The 18,204-nt window shown below is 41.0% G+C and overlaps 1 protein-coding gene across 2 annotated transcripts; it reads right to left on the bottom strand.

Moving 5' to 3' along the window:
• Positions 1-8,154: 8,154 nt before the first annotated feature.
• Positions 8,155-14,380, bottom strand: P2ry1 (purinergic receptor P2Y1). Of its 2 annotated transcripts, none has more exons than XR_004119565.1 (2): positions 12,520-14,000; positions 8,155-10,294 (listed from the first exon to the last, which is right to left on the bottom strand). XR_004119565.1 is itself a non-coding variant. In XM_031373974.1 (2 exons), exon 1 carries the CDS (start codon positions 13,728-13,730, stop codon positions 12,609-12,611), a length of 1,122 nt encoding a protein of 373 aa, XP_031229834.1. In that variant the 5' UTR covers positions 13,731-14,380; the 3' UTR covers positions 8,155-10,294; positions 12,573-12,608. The 2 variants fall into 2 exon arrangements, 1 of the variants encoding a protein (XP_031229834.1); XM_031373974.1 differs by having other exon boundaries at positions 12,573-14,380.
• Positions 14,381-18,204: the final 3,824 nt, after the last annotated feature.

Raw genomic sequence — 18,204 nt, 5'->3', positions numbered from 1 at the left:
AATAGCTGGACCCATGCATCCCCACACCTGTACTCTTTGGTTGGTGGTTCAGTCTGGGAGCTCTGGCGGGGTCTGGTTGGTTGATATTGTTTTTCTTCGACATTACTATTAAATGGTGTTCTGTACCCATATAAGCTGACAGACATCATTCTTGCTTGTGGGAATAGCATACATGCCTATGAAAGTAAGTTTTAATTGCCAACATGACATGACCTAGAATCATCTGGAAAGGACGTATTTATGAAAGTTGCCTGTAGTTGATAATCTGTGGAGAATTATTTTGATTATACTTATTGAGGTGAGAAAACTTCACACTGTGAGGGGCACCATTCCTTAGGCAGGGAGTCTCGGACAGTGGACAAGTGGAGGAGTGGATGAACTGAGAAGTCCCATGGAGGCTGATATTCTCAATGGATGTGATGGTAAATTATGAGTAGATTAGCAAAGCCACTTATGCAGCCTACCCAGATAGGTCAGGGGAAACACAAGAGAAAGTGAGCCAATGGTCGTGATGGACAAAATTTAAAACAAAAACAAAAACATCCTTAAAAATCAGTAAAATAAATCTGACTCCTGAGTGTAAGGTTGCACACATTCACTGCTGTCTGTTGTTAATTATAGATGTGATATGACCAATTCTATGAGGTTCCTGCTCCTGTGACCTCCCATGATGAACTGTAAGACGGAACTATGAGATAAAATAAACTCATTCTTCTCTGAGACACTTCTGTCAGACAATGTTGTCACAGCAAAATTAAAAGAGAAATTGGCATTACGAAGCATGCCAGTGCTATAATAAATCTGGTAATATGGTGGATTGTTATGCCTCCAGCATATTTTGTGGGAAGGATATGGAAGAGTTTGAACTTTTGCCGCACAAATGTCGTTGAGTACCAAATACATGGTAGCCTCAAAAGCAAGAAAAATACAAGATTTAAGAGGATAAGGAATATAGTTGAGATCAGGAACTATACAGAAGGGTCAAAGTCCCTGCATCAAGGTCCTAAGAGGCCATTGCACTAAGCTGCGAAGGTGAAGCTTCAGTTGTAGTTGAGATCCCATAATACTAGAAGTGCCAAGACTGTGGGACATCTGCTAAGGAGTCCTGCAGTTATAGAGTGGAAACTGTCCTAAGCCTAAGAGAAAAACTGTGCTCTATCTGGCAGAACTGGAAGTGGGTGTGTGCAGTGGTTAGAATGAGAAAGGAAGGCCTCAATAGGATCATAGATTTGAATGCTTGGTCACCAGGGAGTGGCATTACTTTTTTAAAAAATTGAAAATGTGGCCTTGTTGAGGGAAGTGTGTCACTGGGGGTGGGGCTTTGAGTTTTCAAAAGTCCATGCCAATCCCAGAGTCTTTCTGTCCCTGCTTCCTATGGATCTAGGTGTTCTAGAATTCTCAGGTACTTCTCTAGCACCATGTCTTCCTGCATTTCATCATGCCTCCTGCCATAATGATGATAATGCACTAAACCTCTGAAACTGTAAGCCACCCCCAGTTAAATGGTTTCTTTTATAGGAGCTGATGTGGTCATGGTGGCCTTTCACAGCAATAGAATACCAGCTATTCACACTGGGGGCAGGCATTGAATAAGAAATATCCTCCATATGTTTGGGTATTTGAGCCTTTGATTTGTAGTTGGTGATGCTGTTTGAAGAGGCTTGCTAGAGACGATGAAGGAAGTACATGACTGGGAGAACCTCTGAGACTATATAACTTTACTCTCATTCCAGTTCACACCCTCTCCTTCATGCTTGTGGTTGACATGTGCTTTCCCGGCTTCCTGCTCCTGCCTCCTTCCTGGGGCTTTCTGCCATGTCTGAACATGATAATGGACTCTTATCTTTCTGGAACCATAGCCTAAATAAATTTTCTTCTGTAAGTCACTTTTGGTTATTGTGCTTTATCACATCAACTGAAAAGTAATTGAGACTGTGGATCTAGCCAAGTTCCTTGGAACCCAGAAGATCACAAGTCCCAGACACCAAACACAGACATGAAGGGTCTCATATTTACCTCAGAGGATTTATAGTATTGTTTAGATGTGACTATTCTTTGTGGTGCCCTGGTCCTTCCCTCTTGAAACAAAAATGCTTTTTTCTGTGCTACTATATGTTGGAAGTATGAGTTTGCTTTTGATTTTACAAGAGTTCACAGAAACTAAGCTTTTAAAGTGTTGAAACTATTGATGCCTCTGGACACTTATAAGTCTGGACTGTAAGAATTTTTAAAATTGGGCTATATTTACATTATGAGATAAAGTGAGACTTTGGGTAGAAGGGTTGAAAGCTTATGCCTTCAAGTGATGCATTGTGTGTCAAAATGGCAAGGGTTATGTTATAATGGTTAATTCTGTCAACTTGATTCAATCTAGAATCACCTGGGAAAACTTGAGTGATCAAGTTTGCCTATAGGCATGTCTGTGGGGATATCTAGATGCTCTTGTGTAGTCTGTCTTGTGTGAAGGGAGACCTGCCTAACCATTATGGGTTGCACCATTCCACAGGCAGGGGAATCTAGACTGTGAAAAAATGGAGAAAGTGAGATGAGCATGTGTTTGCGTACATTCATTGCTCTCTACTGCTGCTGAATTTGCTATGACTTCTCCAATTCTAGGGATTGTAAGGTAGAACTGTGCATTAAAATAAGTTCTTATGGTAAAGCCCAACCAACTCTGTTTTTTGAAGAAACTCCAGTTTGTACAAGACCAGGGGCTAAACTCAGAGTTGCTTTTATCAGTGTATTTTACAGAAACAAGAGAAAATGAAACTACAATGATCCCTAAGTCCACTCAGCCTCTCCTTTGCTCCCACCTCTGTAGCACCAATGTGAGAACAATACAAGGACACTGAGAGCTCACCGTATTTTCAGCTCTAACTACAGTCTCAGTTTGTTGCAGCTTCCTATTTCTGTGTAAGGAAGTATAAATCAGTCACAATATTGCTTGCATCATAGCTTTTTTTGTGGTTTAGGAATTTAAAAATGAAATCTCAGCAGGGAGGGTCTTTCTCAGTTATGTAGTTTCTAAGGTCTACTCTAAGAAAGTCTGTATGATTCTGTTGGTCTGGAACCTTGGAGTTCTCAAAGACCTAACCACCAACCAAAGAGCACACACAGGCTGGACCTAGGCCTCCCCATGCATATGTAGCAGATGTGCAACTTTGTCTTCATGTGGATCCCAAACAACTGGAGCAAGGGCTATCCCAAAAGCTGTTGCCTGAATGTGGGATATGTTCTTGTAGCTGGGCTCCCTTCTGTGTCCTCAGTGGGAGAGGAAACAAGACTCGAAGTGCCAGAGTTGGGGAATATCCAGGGGGGCCCTACCTGCTCAGAGGAGAAGGGGCTGAGGGTAAGGATTATGGGACGGAGTGACTAGGAGGGGGGCAGTGAGCATGATGCAAGGTGGATAAGTAAAAAAATAAACTTTTAAAAATTTTAAGGAAAAAAAAGGAAGAAAAAAGAAAGAAAGAAAGAAAGAAAGAAAGAAAGAAAGGAAGGAAGGAAGGAAGGAAGGAAGGAAGGAAGGAAGGAAGGAAGGAAGGAAGGAAGGAAGAGAGAAAGTCTGCCTGGCTGTGGGTATCTAGATCGGCTAGAGACTTGATCACTCCCCTCCACCAGTGTATCTGTTGCCTGACTAGTATGAGCAGAATGGTTGACTGGCTGGACCTAGACTCTGTCTGTCCCTCTCCTTTTAAGAGCCTTATGAAGCAATTCACCCCTCAGTATAGCTCTTCTGACATGCATTCTAGAACATAGCTGTAGTCCTTTTCCTTGCCAACACCATGTCTCCTATCTTATTACCTTGCACACCAGACAAGAATCTCCCTGATCCTTGCTGCTTAACATTAATCATCTGCCACATAAACTCAATTTTGGGAATAATGACAAGTAATTCTTGCTAACTGCTCCCTTACTGATGGTGTCCTGTACCTAACTTCAAATCCATCTTCCTACAGAACTTTTGCAATTTTCCTGCTACTCAGGGATATGGCTATTGTCCCAGACTCACATGATAGATCTTCTGCATTCCAGTGGCCTTGACTGTCAGACTCAGTAATACAGCTGAAGTCTTCCTTTGTCATTGCTATGTTGAATTCACCCTCCAGTCCCATTACACCCCCACCCCTCTGCCAGTTTCCACATGCAGCTTCCTTCCTTCCTTGGGAAATCTCTTTGCCTAATTTTCCATTTCTTACCTTGTTACCTCAAACCAATGACCTATAATGCCTCTTCTCTCCATCTACGTAATTCGTAAGCAGTCAGAAGTATTGTTTTATGGTTTAAAAGTGTCCTCAATAAAAGCCATCCTTTGCAATCTATAAAATCCAATGGACTCTTTATAGTTGTTTTCATGACTCATGACAGAGAATGACATCTTCCACAAGATTTTCTTTTGAGACTGAGTTCCTCAGTAGTGGAACAACTGTCTTGGATCTTCAATGACTTAGTTCTTTCTGCATACACTATCTGTTCCATGATTGTTGGGAGAAACCCTAGCCCACTAACCCCACCCTCCTTCTCCATTGATCTTTCTTTCTGTGCAAAAACTCTCTGGGAGGCTGTGGCTACTTCCTCGATTACAGCTAAAATTTGCACAGGAACAATTCTTGAACTTCTATCTCTTTCAATAAATCAGTCCCAAACTATGGTATACTGTTTGCCATAACATTACATTGTTAAATGTAGATTCTGTGTGTCTCCCACCCAGCAAGCATGGTGGTCAGAAAGACCACCACTTTCCTTCTACATTTCCCAGGTAAGAGACAGCACTAAAACAAAATATTTTTGCATTTAAAGAATAATGATGGTGATGACTAATCTTAAAATAAATAAATGAATGTGATTGTTTCATTCCACACACTGCTAAGTTGTTCCAGAAAGACAGCAAAGCAGCTCAAAATTCTTTATTTTATTGAATATCTTGTTTATTTACATTTCAAATGTTCTCCCCTTTCCTGGTTCTTAAGTAAAAGACAGATACTGGTTAGCAAGGCCAGTGTCTCTGGGGACATGTCATTCTTTCAGCTGGCCTTTCCTTTTTAGACAGGCTTTTCAAGAATGTCTCAGTCTTTGTTCCTATTTCAAGCTCTACAGGCATCTTTCTGATATATAATTAGATCCCCCAGAACAAAAAGGCAGATGCCTGTTATTGTGACTGGGATATGACCATTGTACGTAAGAATCAGCAATCTAGCTGGTAAATGATTCTCTTGTCAGTTTGCTCGGTGTGAGTCAGTCCCTCAGTGTTGGTGAACTCTAGATGAACTGTTGAGATCAAGTTTCTGTATCTGTACAAATAAAGACCAGACTCTGGACTGTGGTGATTGAAAATAAACCACGAACTTAAGAGGTAAGACCTGGTAAGGCAAGCCAGTAGGCACTTCCTATTAATATGCTTTTAGCTAGATAGTTGTCCTCTGTATCTTTGTCTCCGGAGTAAATACTGAACCCAGTACAAAGCATAAAAATGTTGGCTTCTTTCTTACTATGAATTTGAATGTTAATGAACTGAGTAAAAGAACAGTATTATGTGTCCACAAGGTCTCCCAAGGAGAGACCCACAAAGCCTCTAAGAATGATTGGAGGCATCAGAAATCTGAAACAAAGGCAGCAAAAGCAGCACTTGCTTGCAGATCGCCAAGGATGAACAACAGAGCGATTTCACTGATTCTAAATGAAAGAGCAGAAACCAACCCTAGTATGTTTCCCTGCTGTTCAGGTGTGCATTTTGGGGAATACTGTAAGCATTTTGTACAACTCCTCCAGCAGTATTTACATCTATTATGAGGCCCTTCTTGTAGTTATGGAATACACAGCTGAAAGGTTTAAATACTCAGACCAGGGAACACAAGTTGTAAGTAGCAGCCTTGAGTTCAGAACTGAGGTTTTCTATAGAAAACTCCTCCTCTTACACTGAAGTGGATGGTCACTGTCCAAACTTAAAGAAATGGTGAAAAGTTATGTTGTCAATATTTGTACAAATCGAGTGAAATGACTTCAAATACACATTTTTGAAAATTCTGAATGGAAGAAAAAAAACAGTTTTTTTTTAAAGATGGACTGCATGTAACAAAGTTAAATTTATGACTTGTTTTGCATTTGTTATTTATTACTAAGTAAATGCATTTGCATTTATTAAAAAGTTCTGAGAAACCATGTCTTATCCTTTTTCTTTAGATTTATGTCATCTTTTACTAAATGAAGTAATGAATAATTTATAATTTTTGAACATGTCTATTCAAAATTAAAATCTCTAACTAAACCTATGACACAAGTAAATGTAGACACACACACAGAGAGAGAGGGACAGACCGAGAGAGAGAGCATTTACTGATATTGATCAACCTTATTCTATTTTCTTTGTTGCAGCTCTTCTCTAGAAACCCATTATACTAATGTGTGTTCCTTCTTCCCTTGGCTTTTGAATGGAAGTTTTAATCTCACCTGACAGAATTTACTGGATCATCTCCAGGACTTCACGGGGGATTTGCCTTCTTTACACTGGTGATTTCTATCCAACAAGTAAGCAAAAAAAAAAAAAAAAAAAAAAAAAAAAAAAAAAAAAAGTAGTGAGGATTTTTTTCTAATTCTGCATGAAAAGCAGCCCACTTACCTCCATACCCCAAGCCAGCTCCCAGCTCTATTGCTGGGTCACTGTGGTCGGCTCAGTTGTTCAGCTTGGACCAGACACAACCACAACCGCTGGTTTGGACTGTGCGTCAATCCCAGCAGCCATACTGACTGACTACTCAAGGCAGACCCCAGGACCGGCCCAGAGTGCTACAACTCTGTGGGGTTAACAAGTAAATACAGAAAAAGCATTAACATAAATTTCAAGAGACATCTGCTGTGCCTACAATGCTTGTGCTGTCAGTTCTCAAACCGTAACAGATGGACTCTGAATATACGGACAGTTTTTACAGTGGAAAATGGAAGCTCCGACCGTATATGGGGTCAGAAGTCTAAATTTTCCGAAAAGAGCTTTTAAATTTCTAATCCATTAGCAAAAGGAAGAGATATAAAATTCACTTTTATTTCCAGAAAAAAAATGTTCTGTAATTCTAAACTTAAGGTGACTTACCAAGTCGAAGTGGTTAAAACTTTAGGAGAAACTCTTAAAGTATCAAGATACTTATATGTGTTATTCCCAAGTATGAATTACAAACACACCAACATACACATACTCTAGTACACTATACACACACTCTGACATTTATTCTATCACACATGCACACTCGCCACACTTTAACACATCGACTCTAGCACACACACTCACTCATATGCATTCCAACATAGACTCTAACACACACTCTAGCAAATGTACATTTCAATATATTCTAATGCACATCTACACTCCAACATACACACACACACACACACACACACACACACACACACACATACACACACACACCTTTACCAAAGTTGATATCAGAAACACTGTAGTCTGACTAGTATGTCTAATGAAGGCATTCCTAAAGACTTACCAGTATCTTAAGGGCTGGCAGAGATCCTGAAGTCCTCCCCACAAGAATTTGTTACAAAGTCCTTCTGTAGATGCCAGAAAACCCAGGACATGAGCATTGCAGGTTTACCTTCTCTACTAAGATAATCTTTATTACAAATAATCATTTGAACATAATTATTTAGTGTGTGTGTGTGTGTGTGTGTGTGAGAGAGAGAGAGAGAGAGAGAGAGAGAGAGAGAGAGAGAGAGAGAGAGAGAGAGAGAATCTCACACCTGGGAGACAAATGCATGTAAACTAAAAACCAGAAACTACAAAAGACTAGCATAATTACTTTCATGGAGAGAAAGAGGCATGTAAATCTCTGAAAGTTCTAGGCTAGCCTGGTGTACAAAGTGAGTTCTAAGACCACCAAAGCTGTTACATGGAGAAACCCTGTTTCAAACAACAACAACAACAATAACAAAACAAACAAACAAAAAAGAGAATAGACTATGCCCTCATTTGTGATTAAACATCAAATAAGAACAGTGTTAAGGATTATCTTACATCAGAATTCTCCTTTTATCATAAAATATAAAGTTGTCATTTTAAGAAATCACCCAAATTAAAACAAAGCGTCTTGCAGTATATGTTAAAATGTGAGGAAACACTTGAGCAAGAACAGTCTAATAATACAGACACCATCACCATGTTTCATAGTTTTATTGAATCTTTCTCAGTTTTAATTTTCTATGATAAGTACAATTCTAATGACCACAATTATGAAGCTCTGCTCTTATTATAAATAGCAGATACAAGGTTGGCTGCCATGCCTGAGACACACACACACACTCACACACACACACATACAGGAGAAAGAGAGAGAAAGAGAGAGAAAGAGAGAGAAAGAGAGAGAGAGAGAAAGAGAGAGAGAGAGAGAGAGAGAGAGAGCAAAGTCACAGAAACATGGGTAATTCTGCAGCTCCCTACAGTCAAACAATACTGTGCTTTTACGGGACATGAACCTCTTTTTAATACAAAAACAATTATACACAATCAATCCAGAGTTTGTTAAGCTACCACTGATGAGATAAACCTGAGAAGGCTCAAAATGCCAAGTAACACTGTTCCATACCATATGATAGCACTCTTAGCCACAAAGAAATCTGCTTCAGTCGTCTACATGAAAATCACAGATATTATAAAAATAAACTTTTTCTTGCAAAAGCACTAAAATAACATAACTCAAATGTACAAATTTTGATATGTAACAAATTCACCTTCATTAAAAAAAATGACAGAATTTAGCAGCCAAATGACTTAGTTATCACTTAAAATGTTGGCATTAAAGTTACCAACTGCCTGAAGAAAACAGATTAAAATCAATAGCAATGCTCAATTTCATGGTAGTGTTACTTTAAAAAATAAAACCCACCTCAAAGAAGATGATATATGTTGGTTTAAGAAAACAAAATACATTGTAAAGCTTCAAGATCTAGCCGAAAACTACCAGCTGCACTTTTCTCTCCCTTTATCACTAGTTCGCCTTTAAAGTCTCACATTATATCCACACTGCCCAATCCACTAGACCTCCAAACCATCAGTTCTGAATAGGAGACAGCCGTTAGCCTTTGGCAGTGGAAGCTGCGACCACAGTTAGGGCAATATTCTAAACTTTCTGAGAAGACAACACAAACTTTCTATAATATGAATATATATAGTGTACATTATACATAACCTGTCTAAAATATCCTATACTTATTATAAATCTTACAATAATCTAATACCAAATCATGTCTGTATAGCAAGAACCCCACACAAAAGGAAAGCATGCAAATTTAAATCCAGGGAAAATTAAACACTTGTTATTAAACATATTTTTATCTTTTCAGATACAAATACAAGCTGGTCTTAAAGGTTCAAAGATGCTAATATCTGAAAAAACATCTTATATATAATTTTCATTTTGTCTAGCATTATATATTACTGTAAAATATACCTGTGACATTTGAACATTATACATTGCAATAAATAGAATTTACACCAGTATGTTGTATCTTCAAGGAAGTTTTACAATCTGTACTGAAGGCCCACAAACCTCTTCAATAAATACTATTACAATGATTACATTCAACCAACAGAAGAAAAACTTCAATTCGTATGAACTAAAATCACATCTTCTAAGTCTTGTAAATAGTTGAATTCTAGCTGCTACTAAATACTGATATGTGTCAAATCAAGATGGGTTAGTGTCCTGGCTGAGTGAGCAGAGATTTACAGGTTTCAACCTGTTCATACAACACAGTTGGTGTAAATGAGAACTGTATCCAAGGATCGACTCGAGAGTCCTAGAAGCATAGGAACAGATTCTCAGCAGTTCTCGCTGTTTTTCAAGATTGACCACAGCACCTGCAGCATCAACAAATAGTGTTCTGTCGCTTTTCCTGTTCATGAAGAATGCGCTTCCATGTGTCTTCTCAGTGGCCACATCGTGGTTTTAATTTTGAATTCTGTTTTGTGTGCTAAGTTTCTTTTTTATTTATCATTTTAGTTCAATACAGGTTCAAAACAACCTTCAAAGAGTCAGAGATAGCATTTTGTCAGAAATAACAACAGATAGCAACAAGAAAAACAAACCCTCGAGCTTGGAATGAAGATATCTTTGTAGTGTGAAGTTTAATAACTTGCTAAATCTTACAACTTTAGGTGTCTTTCAACAAAACATCAACATAACTGTCTTTATATGAAAACCCCTACTCAGGTGGCATACACTTGTCTTTTGGCCAATAGAGTGTTGCTTCTTCTTGACCTGTGCATGCATAGGTCATCTCAGGGACATCTTGTGACCTGGAAGAAGTTGGCACAGTCAGTCTTGTTACTATGTTGATATATCATTGTAGTAAGCTAAGGAAGAACACTTTAGGGGTTGCAGCATTAGCTCAGTGGTTGAGCTCTTGCCTAGTACCCACAAGGCCCTGGGGCCAATCCCCAGCATGAGGAACATGACAAGGGGCAGGAGGATCCTTTGGTCCTCTAACCAAATACAAACCCAAAGAACATTTTCTGGAAGTTGAAACAGTGCATTTAACACATATCCGAATTCAGGCAGATATCCTAAGACTCAAATGGAGAAAACTGTATTAAATAATGAGGAAATGATACAGACATATGGAGCACTGAGCTGTGGGTTTCTAAAATTTCCATTTGGGTAAGTTTAACAAAATTACTTTTGAACCACTGAACATATTTAAAGTGTCAACAATAATAAGGTTGTATTTTAGATTTTGTCTGTAGGATTCTGAAACAGGAAATGTTGCATTAGCCTTACCACTTGAGAACTCTGAAGACCTCAAAAGCCAGAGACACAGTAAATGTCTTTCTTTAGTTGGCTTCTTTATCTCTATATGTTACAATTGAATGTGTAGAAGAATCACTATATAGGAAGGCTAAATTCAGCTTTTCTTCATGGACCTGAGTAATAAGACGTGTGGCAAATGGAAGCATTCCAGAGACCTCCCAGATCCCCAGTCATTTGAATGTTTAAGAAATGACATCAAATCTGAATCTTCTGCCATTTCTCCTAAAGGTTGTTTTCTCTGAGAGTACTTTAAAGGTGTCTACCATCACTTACAAACTCAGGAGGTGACTGAGGGAGGGCTCACTTTCACAGCTAGAATTCCTTGGACATCAGATTTGTTTATTTGCACTATTTAATTCCTCATTATTTTAATTAAATTAAGTTTTACCATTTCAAGGGTTATAAATGTAGCAATTTGTTACTCATTGGAAATTGTTTTTAAAATCCAATATACTTTATAAATATTTCATTACTACTATCTAGAGTAGAAAACAATGCTGTCTCTTTACACGAATGACCCTATGAACACTTGTAATGGACTTCTCTTCAGTTTTAGCATGCCTCAAGCACTTAAATCTTAATTTCCATTATTTTCTCCTTGCAAATGATTTTCATTTAAAAAGTCATCAAAAGGTTTCAACTTGTTATCAGATAACAGCTTTCCACCATCTTGGCACACCTAAGTGATTTCCTTGCATCCCTTTCCATTCTGCATTTAATGTTTTCAAGAACTTTGAAAAGATGGACAGAACATTGCTGTTATTTTTTCTAGTTTTACATCCTTCTTTTTGACCGCTTCTTCTCCTAGCCTCCAGCTGCAGAGAGCAGCTGTCAACCACGGCCCCTCTCTGAAACATCCACAGTCCCGCCCACTACCCCACAATCTGCTAAGGGCTCCACTGCTGCCTTCACCTTTTAGTCTGAAATTTAACTGGGATTTCTCAAAATTGTTTTCACAGATGCAAGTGAGCACTTGCCTTGGAACACAAAGTCCTGAGACACTGCACAGCAGTGGTGCAAGTGAGAACTTTTTATCCCAGGAAGCCTGAGAGTCCACAGTATTTATAAGAAAAACACATGCACTTCAATTATTTTGAGTGTATCTTGGCAATAATATAAGATCCTCAGCATCCCACCACCAAACATTAGAGAAGTGATGTGTATTAATCAGTTTTCCAGAAATCACTGGACATGTTCCTTTTCCTCACAGAGAAGTTCATCGACTTTATTTTTCTATTCAATTCCCCAAAGATATCATCAGCTACCATATATGCTTCTGAGGAACTGAAAGACATGTACCTCAGGCATCTGCTCGTTATTCAATGGACTGGCCAGTATTTCATTCTACTGTGCCAAATTCTTTTCCAAAGTATAGATTTTAGTTTGTTTATGCCAAGAGTTATTCATAGCAACACAGGCTGAACAAATCACAGATTCAAGTTCCAGGTGGCCAATTTTCTTGGAGACATTTTTAATATCAAAATTGCTCTACTATACATGCACACTCACACACACACACACTTTAAACAGAAAAAGCCTGTGAACTGAAAAGGAGGAAAGGGAAGTGTGTATCTAGTAGTGCTGTTTTATTACACATACTTCTAGTCAGTAAGAAAGGAGATTACAGGAAAGAAAGATAAATCTGGATGTGTGCATCGAATTGATGCCTCTTATTTTTAGACTCACGACTTTCTTGTTTGGAATATTCTCTTACATTACTAGGAGCTTAGGAAGAAAAGCATCTGGGTCTATGAGCATCCATCCTACCATGTTACAAAACTGAGGAGTTTGGATCTCGTGCCTTCACAAACTTGTGTCTCCATTCTGCTTGAACTCAGATAAAATATTGAGAGTCATTTCTTCACTCTTGGATTGTAAATTGGCCTCACTCCTCCTGGAAGCTTTCCTGGTGGCTCGGGACAGTCTCCTTCTGAATGTATCTCCAGCCAAGAAATAAAGAATGGGGTCCACACAGCTGTTGAGACTTGCTAGACCTCTTGTTACCTGATAAGTGGCATAAACCCTGTCGTTGAAACCACACATTTCTGGAGTCTGGAAATCCAGCCGTGCTCGCAAGTTCATCGTTTTCATCACATGGAAAGGGATGTAAGACACAGCAAACACCGTCAGGACGATTATCACCAGGTAAATGGATTTCCTCCGGAGAGGAGAGTTGTCCAGGTCTTTGTAAATCAAAGCTCTAACAATTAATCCGTAACAGCCCAAGATCAGCACCAAGGGGATGCAGAACATGGCCACAGTCGTGCACATACTGTAGATAAAATAACTTCGCAGGTACTCATCGGTTGTGGTGTCATAGCAGGTGACAGTTTTGTTTTTCCGAATCCCAGTGCCAGAGTAGAAGAGAATAGGGGAGATGGCCACTACCACAATGAGCCACACCAGCACGCTCACATAAATGGCATTCTTCTTCTTGAGCCTGCCCAGAGACTTGAGAGGGTACACCACGCCGCTGTACCTGTGTGCACTGATGCAGGTGAGGAACAAGATGCTGCCGTAGAGGTTTACGTGGAAGATGAATCTCTGCAGCTTGCACATAGCATCCCCGAAGATCCAGTCAGTCTTGTTGAAGTAGTAGAAGATAAGGGCTGGTAGGGTGAGCACGTACAAAAAGTCAGCCAGAGCCAAATTGAACATGTACACGGAGATGCCGCTCCAAGGCTTCATGTGGAAAACGAACATCCAGATAGCCACGCTGTTGCCAAGGAAGCCTATAATGAACACTAAGATGTAGACAGCCGGCAGGTAGTAGAACTGGAAGCCGGTCTTGGTCAGGGCACATCGGAAGGAAGAGGAAACTGCTGCAGTCGAGGCGACAGTACTGTTTCCCCAAAGTGAGCCCAGGCCAGCCAGGAAGGCAGCATCGGTCCCGTTGGGGACAACCGACCAAGGCACCTCGGTCATCCTCTTCTTTCCAACTCAGGCAGCTACTCGGAAGGGCAGACCGCGGCGAGCGGGCAGTAGCGGCGAGAGACTCAGCGCGCATCGGAGGCGCGGGCCAGGGGCAGGGACTGCGCGCTGGAGTTCCCCACAGGTCGGAGCGCGCGGGGGCTCGCCCACGCCGGCTCTGGCCGAGCGTTTGTCCCGGGCCATGAAATTCTCCCGGGGCTGCAACCGATCCAAGCTGAAGGACGAGCGGGCAACTTCCCGGTCCAGCTGGCGGCGTGGAGGTTACACAACAGGACGCGCAGGGCACCTCCACCAAGTTTGCAAGTGCGCTCCCGCGCTGGGCGACAGATAGGCGCTGCTCAGAGCGCCTGGGGCGCGGCGGGGTCAAGTCCAAGTAGCTCTGAGGTTCCCAGCTGCCGGAGGGCGCAGGCCAACCACCTCCTCTCTGCGATCAACTTTGCCTGGCCAACCGCCTACTCCCTACCTTGCAACCCAGGACTTTCACCAGGGACGCCGCGACTCTTCTTCCGGCCGCATTCCCAGCCAGCGCTCAACCTGGAAGGTCTTTTGGAGAGCGCGTGGCCTCGGACCCTGGCGTGCTACCCTGCACCGGGATCGCAGTCCATGAAGGCTGCAGCTCTCTCGGTGCTCGGCTGGGTCTCGAGTGCAGGGGGCAGGAGAGAGAGCTAGGCTCCCAGCAGGGTGGGCGGAGCCTGGGAGCCCGGGCGAGTCGGTGCACCGATGAGAGGCGAGGGGCGTGTCTCTGCCGTGCAAGCTTTGGGCTGCCGGCTCAGGGCTGGGCGCCCAGGGCGGGAGGTGGCCTCTGGAAACTGAGATCGCGGTGCCCCTGCACGCCTGGCACGGCGGCCACCACTCGAATCAGTGGTCAGAACAAAAGGTGCTCTAGGGCAGCGGTGGCTTCTGGCCAGCATATGACTGGAGGGGTTTGCTCGTTCCTCCACTGCTAGCTCTATAAAGTGAAGTTGCTGACACGCTGAAAACCTGGAGGCTGGCAGCGTTCTGTCTAAATCTTTGAGCTGAGCAGTCTGAGACAGACATCTCCAGAGCTTCCCCGGAACTCACAAGGTGTTTGCAGGCTCCAGACAACCAGCGGTTTGCAGGTGGGCACGCCCTGGCCCTGCACAGCGCCCTGCTTTGCCCAGCGCGTGTAGGAACCTGCTGATCCCAGAGGGTGCCAGCTCTGAATGAGTGAGGGTGGTAAGCGGCACGGGCAAGTCGCTTTCTGCCCTTCGTGTCTGTTTGTTTTTATTGTTGTTTGCTTTGTTGTTAGTCTAAATAGTATTTTTTGCACTACTTAGAAAAATGCTAATACACCAGCATCCCTGCTAACATTATTGTGAAACTGTACATAAGAGCCTGGTCTAACTGCTTAGTTAATGCAACACATATCATCAGTTCAACTTGACTGCTAACACTTGCTGGAAAGAACAAGTGCCCTCAAACCTCCAGGTATCATTTACATACATTTAAATATTAGAGACTACAGTGAAAGTGATTCAAAATCAAGCTGAATATTAAACACAGCTTTAGAAAGAAAGAGGGTTCATTTGTTGAGTCATAAATTTACAGGTTGGCTTTATTGTGGATCTAGTTTCTTAAAATACTGGTTCCTCCAGTAGTTATCCTTAAAATGTAGACAGAGACCAATGTAATTAGTTTATTTATTGTAAATCTTAGTCTGGGGCTACAAATGCATAAAAATGTGGGCAATATATTCCAAGCATGTGTTTATGTTTAATTGTAAACTAAATGGATTGTTTTCTACCTGAAGACATAGTTAAGCAGACCCACCCAAGAATGGAACCAAGCACTTCTTGACAACCTACTGATTAATGGATTTCATGTGCCATAATACATTTTTTTCTTGTAGAAAAAAAAATAGGAGAATAAAATATCTTCTACTATATACTAACCATTTCTTTCTAGTTTCATATATGAAATGATTTTGTTCCCTTAAAAACACTGTTGGCGAACTGTCTCAGCTGCTAAAGGCATTAGGCACTTACCACCAAGCCAGAGGACCTGAGTTTGATTCCCTAACTCACATGATGGCAGGAAAGAACAGATTCCCACTTTCCTGTTACCTGTGTACACATATTGTTGCATGTGGACTGGACTGAGGCACATGAGCATATGTGCATGTACACACACACACACACACAGACAGACACATACATACACACACAGAGCAAGCAAGCAAGAGCGAGAGAGAGAGAGAGAGAGAGAGAGAGAGAGAGAGAGAGAACAGAGAGAGACTGAAACAGAGACAGAGACACACAGAGAAACTAAATGTACAGGAAAACAAACAAAGGAAAAAACCTTAGAGGAAAATCATGATCTCCTTGCTCAGACACTGGGAAGGAAATTACTCCACAACACCAGCAGATCCTTACAGGGAACAGAACACTGTAAGTACAGAGACAGAATGAGCACACTGGTGCTGTGAGTCGTGGCTGAACCCAAGAATACAGTGATGATTAAGGAGACCAAGCCCAAGTGCAAAGGTGCTGCAGTATGAAACAGCTCTGTTACCTTTCTGTTAAGTCCCAGTCTTCTTATCTGATGGTTCTGTAATTCTAACCTTAACAGATAGTCTTCTATGGTTTGACTGACAGGTTTACTAGCTGGGCTGCATGGTTTACTATGAAGGAAAAGGAAACTAGGAAAACCTCTAAGCATTTCAAGGGTGTTCAGGAGGTCTTGGCTCCTCACTCCTCTGCATTTTTAGTTTCATGCAATCTAAACAATAGACAACCTCCCTCAGAAGTCTGTAGCAAATGCATTAATTAGCTCATCATGTGAGTGTTTTGAAATCAACCTTTGGTCCAAATAGTGCTAAGTACCTTAAGACAACCTACTAGAAATTTGGGGAACTGATATAATTAACCAAACTGTATCATAGACATTTTAAATTTAGGTTTTTAAAAGAGTGATCATTTTAAAAGCAACTTTCATCTTTCATGCTCAACTATGCGTTCTCTCTGTACTTAAGTTATATTTAAAATAAAGATGTACATTATAGGAATAAGATAGCCATTTCTTAGTAAGTTTCCGTTTGTAAAATATTGAACTAGATTCAATGAAGAAAAAAATAAAAGATCATTCAAGACAGACTATGTCCATGTTCATATTAGAATACAATTATATACGTCTTAAAAGTATAAGAGAAACATATGCCCCATAATACTTTGAACATGTGCTGCAAGTACCTGGATGCTAATTAGTATCGAATTTGAGTTACAGTGTGTTGGGGCTCAGGGACTGTAAAGTATTTGTCCTTTGACATGCCTAGTAGTCTGAACAAGAATGAGAGACCATGGGGCCTCCGAAGCCAGATGTCTCTGACCTCCTCCTCTTCGATCTGTAGTCTCCTCACTGTCTTTTACAGTGAGACACAGAAAGTAGAATGTCTTGTGTGCTCAGAGTTCTTTGCCCCTTAGCCAAACATGAGACCTAAAATGGTTACTGACACTGTCTTAAAAGAAGAAATGATACCCAGAAATACCAAGAAGTATCTAAGCAGATAGGGCTAGAAGACTTCCTCTTCTATTTGCCAGCATTTTTATCAAACCTAAGAATAAAAACAGATGGCTTTCCTTGCGGCTTTGTGCCTCCACTCTTTCAAGTCCCCATGCCACATAAACTTTGGTTACAGAAACTGGGCATTTTCCTCTGATTAACCTCTTATGTGTCATAAGTATGTTCACCATTACCCTTGGGTGGGTAATCATACTGTTCCATGTTACAGTGGCTTGTAAGAGATATAAATTTACTTGAAAAAAGTGACAGTAACACACACAAAACTTATCACAATACCATATAACATAGCCACAAAAGGCTTACACATGGCTTCCAGAACCCTGACTTGGGGTGACTAGGGAATGAAAACATGGCAAGACACATATACAGTCACACAGAGAGTAGGTGGGATCAGATGGTCTGGGTTCTCAGGTGAAAAGCCCGGGACCGCAGAAGCTTATCAGGTTTATTATACTGATATTGAAAAAGGGAGGCAGGGTTACTGCATACAGCTGGACTATGAAGCGGGGGGATAGGTTTAGATAATGTCAGAAGGAACAGGGCATTAGCTGCTTCAAAGGAACTGGGAACATTATCTAGCACTTACCTGATGTCTCACAACTATCTATAACCCCAGTTCTAGGAGAGTGAAATCCTTTTTCTGACTTCCATGGGCACCACACACACACATGATTCACAGACAAACATGTAGTTCAAACATCCATACACATACATGAATAAAATCATTTTAAAGTAGAAAAATTAACAACAACAACAAAATAAAAAGCATTCTGTTTTTCTATCCAAGAATATACCCCATGGCTACAAGTGGCAACAATGTCACAGTGATGAGTAATACAAGTGATAAAATGATCTGAACAGGAAGGTTAGGGAATTCACCCACTGTCCAGCACTAGAGATGGGGGTTAGATTTGGGTCACAAGCTTTA

This window comes from Mastomys coucha, unplaced genomic scaffold (assembly GCF_008632895.1).
Source record: "Mastomys coucha isolate ucsf_1 unplaced genomic scaffold, UCSF_Mcou_1 pScaffold16, whole genome shotgun sequence".
Taxonomy (NCBI): domain Eukaryota; kingdom Metazoa; phylum Chordata; class Mammalia; order Rodentia; family Muridae; genus Mastomys; species Mastomys coucha.
The sequence above is the reverse complement of the archived record's forward strand: the minus strand, read 5'-3'. Positions and strand labels throughout refer to the sequence as shown.

What these genes read in the sequence shown, in the direction of transcription:
- P2ry1 (XM_031373974.1), bottom strand. Translation starts at nt 13,730, where the DNA reads ATGACCGAGGTGCCTTGGTCGGTTGTCCCCAACGGGACCGATGCTGCC.